Below are 16,362 nucleotides of genomic sequence, written 5' to 3'. Positions count from 1 at the left end.
TCCCTTGTAGCATCTGCTCACAATCAGTAATAAGACCTACTTGTCTGGCATTTACTGAAAGTCTAATGTTCCAGGGGTAGTCAATATGGTGTCCTCCAGACATTGTTGGACAACAACTCCCATCATCCTTGACCCTTGGCCATGCTGACTGCAGGCTATGGGAGTTGTAGTCCAACAACATCTGGAAGGCACCTCATTGACTATCCCTGGTTCAGTAAACAAATGCATTCAGACCCACCACCACTGCTCATCCAAATCAGGACAGTTACAACATCCTGGACCCGGATGTGGCGGAATTGCCTACTCCAACAACTACAATATCAGAAGCTCCTTTTCCCCATATTCCCAGCTGTGTAAAACTTGGGTCCCCAGCAACGCATAAACTGGATAAAATCAGTTACCATGTTCTGCCTTGTACAAAACAGATTGTCTAAAATAAAGCACATGCTTCCCCCCCCCCCAAAAAAAACCTGACAGCACAATCCCATGCATGTTTATTCAGATATAAACCCCATCAACTGAGTTTATTCCCAGATAAGTGTGCCTAGAATTGCAGCCTTTAAAAAGATGGAACCATGTGCTGATAGCTGACTGGGAAATTCCCCCCTCTCGTTTCCTTATTCATGTTTGCCAATGGCATAATCTTTGGAAGATTCAAACACTGCCTGATAGTTTGATGCCTAGCTTCTGTGTCTGAGCAATACAAGCTGGGTCAAAGGTTTGCCAACAGGAAAGCAACAAGGGTGCCAGGTAACAAAAGATGTCAAACCTTCCTTGGAAAAACATGGCAAATTCCTCCATACTTGTTCACTGGATTGCTGGGAATGGGAGTATAATTTTATTTTTAATTAATTCAAAATAAAAGAAAATGCAAACATCCTGGAAACAGAAAAATAAACTTCACATCATGTGTTCTTTGGGGTTTGGTAAAACTCTAGGTGTTGCCCCATGCTCCGAAACAGAATAATATTTTCTCTTAGTTGGAAGTGTTTCTTAAGGAAAAAACCAACAGGGATATCTTGAAGCCAAGGATGGATAAGTTGGCAGTTAACTCTTCCAACCTTATTGCTTCTTTTCAATATGCGCGTGTATGAGCCCATGCAGTTTATACCTGCTTTCCAGAAGGTGGCAGTATTCATGAGGCCCTCCCCAGCAGCCCAACAAATGGATCCTCCTCCACAACCCACCATCCACCTCCCACAACCTAGCTTCACTGGGCCTATCATGACGGCAGAAGGAAGGCCAGCCACTTACCCTCACTCTGTTGCCTTTCCCCATCTCCCTGGGCAGGAGCAGCCTGCGATAACTGTGGGGGGGGAAAAAGAGAAAATTAGTCAAAATACAGAACCAGGAACTTGTCTCCAGAAGGTGCACTGCTAGGCAAGAGCTGTTTCCCAGGATAGCGAGGCATAAAGAAGACACTGTCATAATTGCTTTTAAAAATGTTTTTAACTGTTTTTTTAAAAAGATGTTTTGTTTTAGTATGTTCTTAAAGACATTTTGTTTTAGTAAATTTTAAAGTCTTTTGTTTTTAAGATGTTTTAAAGTGCTTTTTAAGTGTTTTTGTTTGCCGCCCTGGGCTCCTTCTGGGAGGAAGGGCAGGGTATAAATTTAATAAATAAATAAAATTTGGATCATTATTATATTTTAAAAAGGATGAACGCCATCAGTCATAGTCCACAACTTCTTCTCCCCAATGGAAAATGAAACACCCTCAAAGGACCATGTCTGTATTATCAACTGAAACATATTTTTCAGTGGGAGGAGCTGTTCTGGGGAACTGTGTGGACATTCATTTATTTGCATTTATGAAGCCTATTTCTCCAGTTTCCACATTAAAACACAGATGGAGACCCTCTCTTTCCTCTCGCTCCGATGAAAGAAAGGTGGGATCCAAACACCACCAGTCTGGGCAATAAAAGTGGAGGGACAAAGACACAAGAGAGTCAAATCTCACAGGCCCCAACAGGTGGAAAAGACCATTTAGCTGTGCATGGGCTGGGCACGTTTGTGAGAGGAGGGGAACTGAGGAAGAGGTTCTCACAGAGGCTATTTTCTCGGCCACTTTAATGGGCAACCGAACTGAAACTAGCTGTTCTCAAAGGCATTTCAGATTATTAAGGTCGAAACACCAGAGAGCAAAGCTGAACTGGGGAGGGGGGTGGCCGAGGAGAAAACAACACTGGTGACCTTCTAGCGCTGACATGACAAATATGCCACGAGCTTTGTACACGTCCCTGTTCCAAGGAAAGTTAGGAGAAGGCATTTCGAAAAGGGGCCTGCCTGCTACAAAGCTTCAGCAGAGTGCAAAAGGGAACTGGTGGACAATTAAAGCGGCCACAATCCACTTTGTTTTTTTCTTCCTTATTTCATAAGGGATGGACATAGTATGATGCGAGGTAAATGAAGAGCACAAGGGTATCCTAGGTTTGACAATCTACCTGCACTACATGTGCATCTGGATGGTTATTCTTAGCTTGTCTCAGAGACAGTGTGGTGTAGCGGTTAGAGTGTTGGACTAGGACCTGGGAGACCAGGGTACTAATCCCCGAAGCTCACCGGATGACCTCAGGCTAGTCACCATCTCTCAGTCTAACCTACCTCACAGGGTTGTTGTGAGGATAAAATGGAAGAACCATGCATGCTGTCTAGAGCTCCATAGAGGAAAGGCTTATACTATAGCTATAGTAAATATATTATAGTAAATAATTAAAAATTATATTAAATGCACTATCCCTCCTCTTTTTGCCTTCTTCCCCAGTATGCCTTTGAAATTAGATGACCCATTAAAAATGGGAGAAGTGTTACTCCTAAACATCCCTTCAAGAACTTCCATCATCTTTCTCAGTCACTCCTTCTTTGAAAGCAAGCCTCTCCCAGCAGTTTAATGCCTGTCTCACATCTAATCTGCCCAAGAAATGTTCTATAGCTCTTGTTATCAGAGAACTGTTTAGATGACATTCTTCAAAACCACCTCAAGCGCTCAAAAACTAAAACTCTGAAGAAATCACCGTTAACAGTTCTGGTTTTCCACCTAAATCATTCTCTCCATCTGTCTGTTTTGGGATGAACATGCTATATATATGTAAGCAATGTACAATTTGTAGCTTGTACATTTAGTTGACAAATTCATTTCTACAACTGCATAAATGGGAATTAAGCTAGAATAGGAAGGCACAGTTGGGCAGTGGGTAGCCTTATCTATATTTTCAACTCAGACTCCAAAAATACTGCACTGTCATGCAAGCAGTTGCCAACTTTAGAGGGAGAATGATGGGGGTGTAAACTGTAGAAGGGGGGAAACGTTCACATCTATTTCCCCCTTTGGTTTGCATTCTGTTCCCCATCTTTGATATGCTGCTACGGACATGCCTTCTGGTATCTCGGCTTCCATCCCAAATCCCTATCTTCAAGGAATTTGAAAGATGCTTAGTTTCAGATCTGAGTTGATTTATTTTATGTATTTATTAAATTTATATCCTGCCCTTCCTTCTAGTAGGAGCCAAGGTCAGTAATCCAGTTTCAGTGAGGAAAAAGACTATCAGCCCATTCTGTTAGCGTCAACAGTCCTGATTTGCAAATGATAAGAACCCGCAAAAGCAGCTGGCGGCAGAAGGTAGGGGAAAGAAGCACAACAGGCTAAGGCTGCAATCCTGCACACTTGGGCTGCTTAACTTCCATTAACATTCCTGGAACCTAAACAGCCTCAACTGTGTGCAGGATGGTAGCCTTGTTGGCCAAGCAGACAGAATCTCCTGTTCTTGAGCAGAGGGAAAACTCGGAACTGGCTGGCTTCAGTTTGGCAGTCAATGAGCTACAATGTTAAGAACAAGGTAGCTTTTCTATCCAAGAACAGTGGAACGCACAAAGGTCATGGCAACCGCATAAAAAAGATGGGGGAGGCAGAGGCCACACCTGAACCCCTGTAACCGCCAAGGCCAGGGACCAGCAGACAGTTGTAATATGCCCAGAGAAAAGACTTAGTTGTGTCTGAGGCTTCAGACACACAGCTCTCCAGTGAGGTGGCAAGCTGCCATAGCTCCCTGTCAGGCTGGTGTCCACCCACTTCACCAGCACCGCGTAATGCACGTAGTCTTTATGAGCAAGCATCAAGTGGCAAGTTGTCCTGGGACTCTTCCAGTTTGAGAATTATGATGGAACACCACACCTGTAACAAACATGATCACATGCACCTGTCCCACATGAACAGGCAACAATACAATGCAGCCACAAGACATTCTGAGCCCTAGCAAAAGCAAAAAATGTCTAATCTTGCCATCCTTTATTTCCTTTTACACTCCAAAATCTTATTTAGGTAATTCTGAATCAGCCACAAGCTGCTCATTACTTCAAGCTAAAGTTGCCTCTGAGGTTCTTTTTGTTGGTTTTCAAGCCCTACTAATTTTGCTCGAAATAGCTTTCTCTCTTAAGTTAATGTTCAGGACAAAAAGAAAAAACGTTTAGAAAGTAATCTTCAGCTAAAATACAGTTGGGGAACCTATGGCCCACCAGATGTTATTGGATGCCAATTCCCATCAGCCCCAGCCAGCATGGCCAATGAATGAGATAGTGGGAGCTGTTGTCCAACAACATGTGGAAAGCCATAGGCTCCCCATCCCTGAGCTATGCTATGTCTTTATAACACTTTGCTCTGTTAAAAGCTTTAATCTCAAACTGTCTGAAAAGCCACTAAAAACTATTCTAGATAGTAAATGGAGATTTACCCTGGTATTTTTTTGAAGTATGAATTAAGGCAAGTCAGAATACTGCTGATTAACAGAGTTCAGATGTATTACATCCAGGTATTCTCCTAAGAAGGATTACCATCCCCATTGGTCACAGAATAACATTACCAATCACGTACAGTATTTTCACAGCACTGCTCATACCATTTGCCTTTGGATTGAGACAGTCTCTTGGAGCTATTTATACAGCAGTGTCACCTTGAGTCTATATCAGAAACATGAAGGTACTTTGCTTGCCTACACTGCTAAATTATGTTCTCTGTTGCTGGTGTGGACAATCCTCAGCTAACCAAAGCAGGGTGCTTCGGTGGAGGGCAATTTGTTCCCATTTCCATGGGACTTTTCTTCATCACAGGAAACACACCAAAGGGAAAAACAGAATCTTTCCAGGAGACAGAAGGGCCCAGTGCCCTTCTGAAGGTCACACTGCTTCCACTCATCCCCTTTGCTGGCTTGGGGATTTGCTCATTGTTTCTGTATTATAATTCTCTTTCCATCTCATTTCAGAGTTTCCTATGACATGGATTCTGCACTTAGGACAGAGACAGAGCAAACTGGGTTCTAGGACAGAAGACTTCTTGCTTTAGTTCCTGAGCTAGAGACTGTGTTCTTCAAATCACATTAAAGACTACCTCCTGCTACTACAAGGTACACAGTTTCAATCTGAACCAAGGAAGAGAAAAGGTTAATCTAATAAATTTTAAACACACACACACACACTTTACTCCATATCACAACCACCCATTCTCTCCTTCCCCCACCTCCCCAATCTGCAGCCTCATTAAAAGAGCTTTGAAACTGTTTAAGACTGGAACAAACAATCCAGCCAGTTTGGGAGGGCCCCTGGGAGAGGAGTTAAAACGTTTTGCATCTTAGGCGCTAAAAACTCTTCTCAGAGGTTTCTACTTAAGAACTGAGCTTTGCTGCAAAAAAAGAAGAAAAAAAAAGAATCTCCCCATTGTGCATACAGGGGAGAGAGGTCAATAATGCAGCCAGCAGCTAGAGAGATCCCTCAAATGGCACACAAGAAGGGAAAGAGAGGCTTTAATTGTTCAGAAATGACAGGAATATATTGGAGGAGCATAGCAAAACTCTAACATTTGCTATGGATCGTTGCTGACATTGTTTCTGTTGCAAGCCCAGGAAGCTCTGGTAGAAGGTGACCCACTCTGTTCCATCAGCTTAGCATAAGGAGTTGGGAGGAAAGCAACGTCCCCAGTGTGGCCTGATCAGCAGCAAGAAGCTAGTGGCTGCAAGATCATTAACAGTCTAGTCACACACTCTTGTTCCTCCCCCCTCCCTCCTTGTTTGATCTTTGCCTGATCCCTCTGGAAACAAATCTTGGGAGAGTGCCCCCAAGACATGCTCACTACACCTAACTTATCAAACCCCACTAAGAAAGACTGATAATAAAAAGGGAACTGCAGGCTGCCAGTTAAGTAAAACCAAGGTCAGAATAGACCTGACCAAGGTCTTGGACCCTACTTTCAAATCCTCCTAATGGTCTTTGGACCATGGAAAATAAAAACAACATGAAATATCCAAATTTATAACTTTACAAGTTTGGAGCAAGTCAAGTAAGCCTTATTCATTATTTTATTTTATTTATTTATTATTTGATTTATATCCTGCCCTTCCTCCCAGCAAGAGCCCAGGGCTTGACTCCAACGATAGCACTATCCTTGGCTAATGGGGGGTGAGGGAAACAAGGGGGCGGGGAATGGTCACTGACTGCCCCATTGTTACAGCCAAATCCTGTGAGTGGTAACCAACACCTGTGATTCCTCTGCCAGGTCACTGATGTGCAGGTTTTCCACTGTCCTAGCCTCACTTCACAACATCCACCGCCTCTCCATGATCAGTAATTGTATCTGTGCCTTCACCAAAGGAGACTTATCTCAGCACTGCACCTCCCCTCTGTGTTCTCTCAAAAGCAGCTGCACACAACCCCTTGGTTTTCCTCCCAACCGCAGCTTCTCCTGCAACACATCCAGGGACTCACAGGTGTGTTTACTCAGACCCACAGGAGTTGATGAGTTTATCAATTTCCCTTTACCAACAGAGAATCAGACTTCATGTCATGATTACACAGTTAGCACAAATAGGTGAGCACTGTCTAACATTCACAATACTCCCATTACTATAGTACTATACAATCTACCTCATTGTTGAGCATCTCATCACCATCTCCTTGGAAGAAAATGCATTTCCCTGAATCTCTCTCAGTAATCTTAACTCTTCTTTCTCCTCAAACTAACATCTCTTTGTACCCCCTTCTTTTAACCTGACCTGTTGTGCCCAATATTTAAACATCATTTAAGAGTACTTTTGAAAGTGAGCATGACCATGATAGCACACTGTGCGAGCTAGCACAAGCCTCCCCAAAGGAATCACAGCCACATTTCCCATCACACAAAGAGCCTAATGTGCTGCTGTCACTTGAACAAAAGTGGCAGGCTAACAGGTTAGCAAGAAAGCATGTGACCCCCTGACTATAACTGAAATGGTTCCTAACTGAGGTCTCACCTTTGGTGCTAAGCAAAACAAATGTAGGTATCAGGTTTGTTTGCACATGACATTATCTTAAGTTGAGGAGATAGTCAACCTCCCCTAAAATTCCTCAAGACAAACAGCAGAAGAAAACTAACCTATTCTACACTCTCAAATTATGGCATAAATCTCTACCTAACAGCAATCATAAACCACCTCAATTAAACACTTCTAGGCTGCAATCCAATACATGTCTACTCAGAAGTAGGCTCTGTTGGGTTCAATGGGACTTACTCCCAGGTAAGTGTATAACGGATTGCAACCTTAGACCCAATTCTAGACTCCTCATTTGTTTGAATTCTCCTCCTTTACATAAAAAAGGTATGGGGAAAGAGCTGGACAAAAAGCCCATTATAGTTTATTAGGAGAAATGGGACGGCCTTCTGCATTCAAGAATGCCAAGGAAGTGATAAAGAGTTTTGCGGGCAGGAGAAGAAACTTCCTATTTATGGTAACTCAGCAGAGTCGTCTATTTTGAAAATTAATCTGGAAGCAATACAGGTATCCATTTTGTGGTCTTTGATCTCTATTTGCTTTTGCAAGCCAGGAATTTTGAACTCCGGTCAGTAAACCTGCCTCTAGCTAAAGCAAATAGGCCCAAACACCCCCTTTTGCAATGTCAGGAAACAGAGAGCGTGTGTGTGTGTGTGTGTGTATGCTGATGCAAGAAGTCAACGAGCTAAGCTGCCTACACGCTCTGGAATCGATGACGACGCAGAGACGTCGTCTTGAAACCAGGTTCTCTGACTCCTGCTAAACTCCACAGACGGGGAGGGGAGCACAGCAGGAATTGTCTGTTGTTAAAGTGCGAGGAAGTCAGACCTGTCTTAGAGGTTCCGATCCTTCTGCCTCTCCCCCCTCCCTTGTCACCCGCCCAGGCCCCACGCGCCCTGGTAGTGTGAACGTAAGCAGAAGAACCTACACGCCTCGACTCTGCCTCGCTCTCAGGCGTGAAGCCTTTTGTTGGCAGCTCTAAACAAAACGGCACACACACCGCATGCATGCACAAGCTCATAAGTGCAAGCAGAAGCGACTTAGCGCTAAGCATTGATCCTGAGGATCGAGGCACCTGGATGTGCCCTACACATTTACGCTTAGGCAGCTTCCGACGCGTGCGGGCTTCCTTTGGCCCGGCGATCACCTTGCCCCCGCGACGCACGTTCACTGCAAAGCATGCAGCAAACAGGCCATGCGGGGGCAAGAAGAAGATTCCCCCGCCGCCTCGGATCCTGCCGCCCGCCTCCTTTTTACCTTGGCGTTGTGGAAATAGAGCAGCGCCGCCAACCCCCAATGCATCCAAGCGAGCAGAAAGTTCATGATTCCAGGCGCGAGGCAAAGGGGAGCCGGAGTAGCTTGTCGGATCCGCTCTGGGTCTCTTTAACTCCTCTTCTTCCTTTTCCTGGGGCCGCTCTGATCAAGGGGTTGGTGTGAGGGGGGGAGGGGGGAGATTTCAGTCTCTGGTTTCACCCGTCCATAAGCCCGGCTCCCTAGGCGCCAAAGACGCAGATCTCTTCTCTGCTCGTAGAAAGGCTACCTTGGGTTCCGATTCGATGCCCCTCCAGAAAAAATCCAACCGGTTCTTCAGACGGTTCAGAATTGTAACAGACTTCCAGCCGCCCACACGCACTCTCCAGCCCTCGGTGGCAAGGCACCACACGCGAGAGCGCGCGCACCACACAGGCACACACACCAAAATGAGAAAAGTTTGCCAAAAGTTTCAGTGCATTTTTCTCTCTCCAAGGTCTCTCTATCTCACACACACTCGCTCACACATAGACGCACACTTGGGCTCGGATCCTGCAGCCGCCGCTGAGAGAGTCGCTGCTCTCAAGCTGAAGTTGGGTGGTTTGTTTTGTGCTGGGATTTGGGGTGGGGGGGTTCGTCCCTTTTTTAACACCACCTTCAGGAGATCTTTTCGGTGAACTCAATAACTCAGCCCAGTTAGATTAGGGCCCTTTCTCTTAGGAGGTGAGATATATATATATATATTCCTCCTTCTTTCCCCTTAATTAAAGGGGGGGGGAATCCAAGTTGCTTAGCGAGGAAAGAAAAACCTCAGCAAATCGGGGTGGGGGAAATAAATTAATGGGCGAATAGAAAAATGAACAGCAGATCCTAATGCGTAGGCAATAGGAAGGATTGCTCCTCTCTAGTCTGAATCTTCTCTTCTTCCCTGTGCCGATCGCCTCTCTCAGTTGCCTCTTTCCTTCCTTCCTTTTTTCCCCTTTTCCTTTCCGAGAGAGCCTGCACTTTTTACTGTGTGCGCGTCCGTGTCTGGCTGGCTGGGTCTCTTTCTCTCTCGATTGAATGTCAGGCAGCGGCAGCAGCAGCAACAGCACGAGCCCCGTCCAATGCTCTGACTGGCTGGCGCGCTCTGTAGGCTATGCCTCTCCAAGCAGCGCTCGGAAAAAAGCCTTTTCAGGCTTCTAGTCCCTCCCCTCCTCCTCCGCTCATTTCACTCCTCCCCTCTTCCTCCCTCCCTCATTACTTGTGACTCTGAGTACTTGTCACCTGGAATTAAAAGACCCTCCTCTTCTTCCCTCCCCCAACTTATCTGTCTGTCTATACACACACATATAATACACACACATACAAACAATACATACATATTCTCAAACCAAATGGGCAGTCAATTAAGAAAGCAGGGACCTAAGTGCTTTGTATTTCCCCTCACTTTAAAGACATGATGAGAGAAATGTAAGTTCCTTCCTACACAAGACTCAGTTGAAATGAATGGAAGCTGTGCAGGACCACAGATGTCCCATTCGTTTCCAGGCATGGAAACAGGAGAATTTCTTACTGAATTGTGCCAGTGGTTCTTACCATCATTGTTAATGAAATGTTTTAAATACATCAAATGAATAAATACAATATCCAGCCCACATAGTCACAATGATATATATTAGCAATCCCATAGTGTGTGGGACAGGGAGAGCTTGACAGCTGATTTCCTTCCTTGCCACGTTTCCCAGGTCCTTAGCTCCGTGGCAAAAGGCATGCATTGCATACAAAAGGCCCAGGGTTCAATTCCAGCCATCTCCAGGTAGACTTGGGAGAAGGTGCTATCTGAAACCCTAGAGCCACTGCCCCTGGGGTAGACAGTACTGAACTAGATGCACCAATGGTCTGACTCAGTATAAGACAGCTTCCTCCCCACCCTCCATTTTTTTTAATCTAAGGCTTACAAGTTTGTAAAGTTTTAGTCAGCTTTTGTAAGCCTCTCTTCTCCCTCCTGCTTTGGCCAGAAAAAAGGCACATGTGACCCTCAGTGCACATAGGCTTTCTAGGGAGTCAGCTTTCTTCTGAGAAAATCCTCCGCCTGCTATGTGGGGAAAGCATACTATGCTACATATGTTAGCATAGGCCAAATGTCACACACACAACATTGGCTGCGAGCATGTGAGTTGCCTACAGCAAAGAGTTTCTGTTCGCCACACCTGAAGGGGGAATGGGTTGATCTGCCGATCAGTTGCAAATTCTCATTGAAGCGATTTTTTAAAAAAGCATACTCAAACTAATCCCACCAGGTTTTACAGTAAAAAGGGACAGGGTTTGACTAGCATTGTGTACCCGTTTTCAGAAGAGTGAGGGGGGACCCCCGCTGGAACCAGGAGAACAGTGAGTGTGGCTCCAGCCATTCTCTAGCCAAGTTCATCAAGACCACTCTTGGCTTTGCAAAACCATTCACAGTATTCCACCCTTGGGAAACGCAGCCCAACAACTGTTGAATCGAAATCTGTTGTCTGCAAAAGTTTCATGCTTCAGAACTTCAGCCCGGGGAAAATAGCTATAGCTGAAGGAAAGGAAATTCCGACCGGGGGGGGGGGGCGTGGAAAGAGAGGAAGTATTAAAAAGCAGTCTACGCTAAACTGATGAACAGTGAATGAAAGGGGCAGAGCTATGACTATAGCGCTACCTGGTGGTAGAAATTTAAAGAAAATTGAGCAAATGTAACTAATTCCCTCCTCGCAAGGGAAAGTGTGGAAAGGAGTTGCTCAAATATTTACAGCATTAAAGACTTCAGCTTTGTGCAGTGGTGGTATTGTAAACAAGGAAGTTAATCAAGACATAGTTATTGCTAATTGAAAACAACATTTAATACTTCTTTTCATTGGCCACATTAAATATTACACCTTCCCTATTTAGAAAAAGGTTCCATGTAGGAAAAAGTGTGAAAGCACCATGGAATTTGTGATTGTGCATGATGTTCACACTTGTATATAATATTACATTAAATATAGTATTTCACTAAAAGTGTTTTTCGTCAGCATTTGGAAAATGGTGTGGTTTATTCTAAACCAAATTCCTGGCCAAATTGGAGCCCATTATGCCCACAGTATTGGGGGAGGGATTCAACCCCCCCATCTATCTCCAATGAGCCTCTAAAGAAGCCTCACTCCCTCACCCATCTACTTAGGTGCCCACATCCTGGCTTGCTTCTCTGGCATTGACCCTGTTGCCAGGGGACTGATGTGCTAGGAAGCACAGTTTCCATAGTACAATGAACAGATTTCAGATGTCAGCAGCTCTGGGAAAACTTCATTTGCTGGTACCTGGCTGACAGTCTTAGCAGCCTGTCAGAGGGTGAAAGAGAGACCTCCCTCCATTCCATTCATCCATTCCACCACAGTGGAGAGGCAAAGAGGGGAAGTGGGAGAGGGCAGGCAGGGAGGGAGGAAAGAATTTACTTCTGCTCCACTTATTTTAAAAATCTTAGCTAGAGAAGAACTTTTGGGGTTTGGTATTTGATGGGGGCACGTAGGAGGTGAGGAGGAAAACTATTTCTCTTCTTGTCCGCAAAAATCTCCTTCTGAAGCTGCTAAACAGGAATATAGAACTCTGCCTTGCAACTAGTACATAGGGACAAAGAGAACTATTACAATAGTTATTGTAAAGAATAGAAGAGAACAAAAAAGGTAGAAAAATTAAAGGGAAATTTAAACCAAGAGTAGGGATGTTGAATAATCAACAGGGGAACACACTGACTGATTGAGATGAAATAAAAGGAAGATGGAAGTAATACACTAAAGAACTCTATGAAAGAGATACAATGATGACAGACTCATTCATGGAGGAACTGTATGACAAAGAACCAGAAATTTTAGAATGTGAGGTGAAAGCTGCTCTTAAAATACTTGGAAGAAACAAATCACCAGGAACAGATGGCATACCAATACAGTTGCTACAAGCTACTGAGACTGAATCTGTCCAAATTTTGACATTTGTCAACAAATATGGAAAAGAAAACAATGGCCCACAGACTGGAAGCGTTCAATATACATCCGAATTCCAAAGAAAGGGGATCCCAGGGAATGCAGTAATTATCAAACTATTGCCTTAATATCCCAGGCAAGTACAGTAATGCTCAAGAGTCTACAACAAAGGCTCTTGCCATATATGGAGCAAGAAGTGCCAGATGTCCAAGCTGGATTTAGAAAAGGAAGAGGTACCAGAGATCATATCGCAAACATATGTTGGATAATGGAACGGACCAAGGAATTTCAGAAGAAAATCACCCTGTGCTTTATAGATTACAGGAAAGCGTAGATCATGAAAACCTATGGAATGCTTTAAAAGAAATGGGGGTGCCACAGCATCTGATTGTCCTGATGCGCAACCTATACTCTGGAGAAGAGGCTACTGTAAGGACAGAATATGGAGAAACTGATTGGTTCCCAAGTGGAAAGGGTGTGAGACAGGTGTATTTTATCACCCTATTTGTTTAATCTATATGCAGAACATATCATACAGAAAGTGGGATTGGGCAAAGATGAAGGAAGTGTGAAAATTGGAGGGAGAAATATCAATAATGAAAGATATGCAGATGATACCATACTACTAGCAGAAACCGGTAATGATTTGAAACAAATGCTAATGAAAGTTAAAGAGGAAAGCACAAAAGCAGGACTACAGTTGAATGTCAAGAAGACTAAAATAATGACAACAGAAGATTTATGTAACTTTAAAGTTGACAATGAGGACACTGAACTTGTCAAGGATTATCAATACCTTGGCACAGTCATTAACCAAACTGGAGACAATAGTTAAGAAATCAGAAGAAGGCTAGGACTGGGGAGGGCAACTATGAGAGATCTAGAAAAGGTCCTCAAATGCAAAGATGTATCACTGAACTCTAAAGTCAGGATAATTCAGACCATGGTATTCCCGATCTCTATGTATATACATGAAAGCTGAACAGTGAGAAAGCAGATAAGAGAAAAATCAACTAATTTGCAATGTGATGTTGGTAGAGACGTTTGTGCATACCATGGACTGCAAAAAAGACCAATAATTGGGTGTTAGAACAAATTAAACCAGAACTATCACTAGAAGCTAAAACGATGAAACTAAGGTTATCCTACTTTGGACACATAATGAGAAGACATGATTCACTAGAAAAGACAATAATGCTAGGAAATGCTAGGAAGCCCTCCTTTGGTGCCATAGAAGCCTTTCCCTGAAATGCAAATGACAGCTTTGGAAAGGTTTTTAATCAGGATCATTGCAGAGAGAGAGGAGTTAAAGGTCCCTTCCCTTTTCCACCCCCACAGCCCAATGGCTTTTTACACAAAAAAGTGCACAATAATTACATTCACACACAACTCATTGACTCTGTGATGCCAGCTAGTGTAGAGAAAACTGAGCAAGGAAACAAGAGATTTGGTGACACCACTCCTTCCCCCCTACCTCCAGTTGAACTCAGGTCTTTCCTCAGACTCAAAATTCTGTAAATTTGTTATTAACAGTTTCTGTCCTGTTCATTGTAAAATTACTTATTGGTGGTTAGTTGCTGCAATAATATCAAAACTGAAGGCATTTAATCAGGCAGACAACTATTCAGAGTACATATTCCAACTAGAAAAGGAAGAACCTTTGGACAAATCCAAAAGAGGAAAAAAATTAAAATGACACCCGGAAAATATCATCAGTGAGACCTCCATTCCAAAATGTGGAATTTGAGGTGGGTGGGTTGCCATTCCTTAATGCTCTGAGGTTCTGTAGAAAATTATACCTATTACAATAAGGGAATAAAAATCTCAATATGTATCACAATATAGAAAGACTCAAGAATGAACAAAGACACTGATCCTGAGAATTCTGTCCCAGTAGTCTAGGGGTAGAGACACACTCACTGTTCTGCCAGTTCCAGTGCATCTCCACTCTCTCCTGAAAATGCAGGCATACAACACTAGTCAAATCCCACCCCTTTTTACTGTAAAACCTGGTGGGAGCAGGTTGTGTGTGTTTTGTTTTTTTTTTAAAAAAGTCAGCCTCAAAGAGATTTCACAACTGATTGGCAGATCAACCCATTCCCCCTCCAGGTGTGGCTAATGGAAATGCTTTGATCTGGCAACTAGTGTGTTTACAACCTCAGATAATAAAAGAGGTATTCAAATTAAAACATGACTCTGGTGCTTGAAAGCTTGCATTGGCTGCCCTTATGCTACAAGGTCATCAATAACTTGGACCACCTTGGACCACGATCAATATCATGGACCACCTTTGGGGATTTTTTTTTTAAAGATATTTTCAAAACTTTTAAAAAAATGTTTTTAAAAGATGTTTTGCTTTAATGTATTTTAAAGTCTGTTTTTATGATGTTTTAAAGTGTTGTTAGTGCTTTTGTTTGCCGCCCTGGGCTCCTGCTGGGAGGAAGGGTGGGATCAGGGCCGGCATCAGGCATGACTGGGCCCTTAGGCACCAGCCTATCCCGGGCGCGCAACTCTTGCCTGTTCCACTTACCTCTCTCCTGTGTTCTGCTGCTGCACATGCTGCACGCAGGGCTGCCAACAACCAAGATGGCTGCGGAGGCTACTCTAAGGGGCTGATGTCCCTGCCGCCATCTTAGTTGATGGCACGCATGTGCGGTACGCTATGTGCATGCACATACCTGCCATCAACCAAGATGGCAGTAGGGGCATCAGTCCCTTAAAGAAGCCTCCATGGCCATCTTGGTTGATGGCAGCCCTGTGTGTACAGCAGAACACAGGAGAGAGGTAGGTGGAGTGAGCAAATAGGTAGACAGCCTGGAAGCTCTGTCCCTGTGATCCGCAGCAGGGATCCTGCTGCAGATCATGGAAGGGGAGCATTACTCTCCCACCCTAAAGAGTGGCGCTGCAGGGGCCCCTCTGGGTTGCAGGGGCCCTTGGCCAGGGCTCGACCTGGCCATCCTCTGGCACTGGCCCTGGGCGGGATAGAAATAAAATAAAATAATAAATAAATAAGTCTCTGTTGATGGTCCCCCAAGGCTCAGATGCACAGGATGAAACTACTAAAAGGCATGCATTCAGTGTTGTGGGCCCAGCCTGTGGAACTCCCAAATGAGATTAGACAGGTACTCTCCTTGCTGAACTTCAGGTGCATGACTAAGACTTTCTTGTTCCAGCCGGCATTTTTATTTTACAATATTATTTATTAAATTTATATCCTGCCCTTCCTCCCAGAAGGAGCTCAGGGTGGCAAACAAATGGCAAAACACTAAAAGCCTCTATAAAACATATTAAAAAGAAACTATATTTAAAAATATCATAAAAACAAAACATTTTTAAGAACATTGTTTTAAAAAATCTTTAAAAACATCTTAAAATCTATAAATTATCATATCAGATAAATTAGTGAGGTATTAATCGGAGCTGCTATGTAAGGATTATCTGGGATCTCAGTAATAGCTTGAGCAATAATCTTCACTTTGATGCAACCAAGGTAATCATCCCCAAGAACAGATTGTTTTACTTTATCTTCCTGGTTTTATTCTGCTGTGGGAAGCAACTATGTCTAAGATTCTCTCTTCCAGAACCAGCTCTCTCAGTGTACTTACACCCAGGGTAGGGAACCTTTAGCCCTCCAGATGTTGCTGACCTACAACTCTGATAAGCCCCAGTAAGTGTGGCCAGGGATGATGGCAGTTGTAGTTCAGCAACATCTAGCGGGCCAAAGGTTCCCAACAGCTGACTTACACAATCCAAATTCTGAGAGCAACCTGGAATCTGTAAAGAAAAGGAACTGCTCTCGTTGGCCCTGCCTGTTGGGTTGGTGGGGACAAGGGGAATGATCAAATGATGCTGAT

The 16,362-nt window shown here is 43.9% G+C and overlaps 1 protein-coding gene across 6 annotated transcripts in view; it reads right to left on the bottom strand.

Annotated features, from left to right (window-relative positions):
* VEGFA (vascular endothelial growth factor A) overlaps positions 1–9,708 on the bottom strand; it is a 30,036-nt gene extending 20,328 nt beyond the window's left edge. For all 6 annotated transcript variants that reach the window (XM_061624810.1, XM_061624811.1, XM_061624815.1 and 3 more), the window contains exons 1-2: positions 8,547–9,708; positions 1,255–1,306 (exon numbers count right to left, since the gene is read on the bottom strand). In XM_061624810.1, coding sequence (XP_061480794.1) covers positions 1,255–1,306; positions 8,547–8,612 — 118 coding nt within the window. In that variant the 5' untranslated portion in view covers positions 8,613–9,708. The remainder of the gene's footprint in view (positions 1–1,254; positions 1,307–8,546) is intronic.
* Positions 9,709–16,362: the final 6,654 nt, after the last annotated feature.

The sequence above is a fragment of the Rhineura floridana genome, chromosome 4 (genome assembly GCF_030035675.1).
Source record: "Rhineura floridana isolate rRhiFlo1 chromosome 4, rRhiFlo1.hap2, whole genome shotgun sequence".
Classification (NCBI taxonomy): Eukaryota; Metazoa; Chordata; class Lepidosauria; order Squamata; family Rhineuridae; genus Rhineura; species Rhineura floridana.
This window is presented reverse-complemented; position numbering and strand designations above follow the sequence as displayed.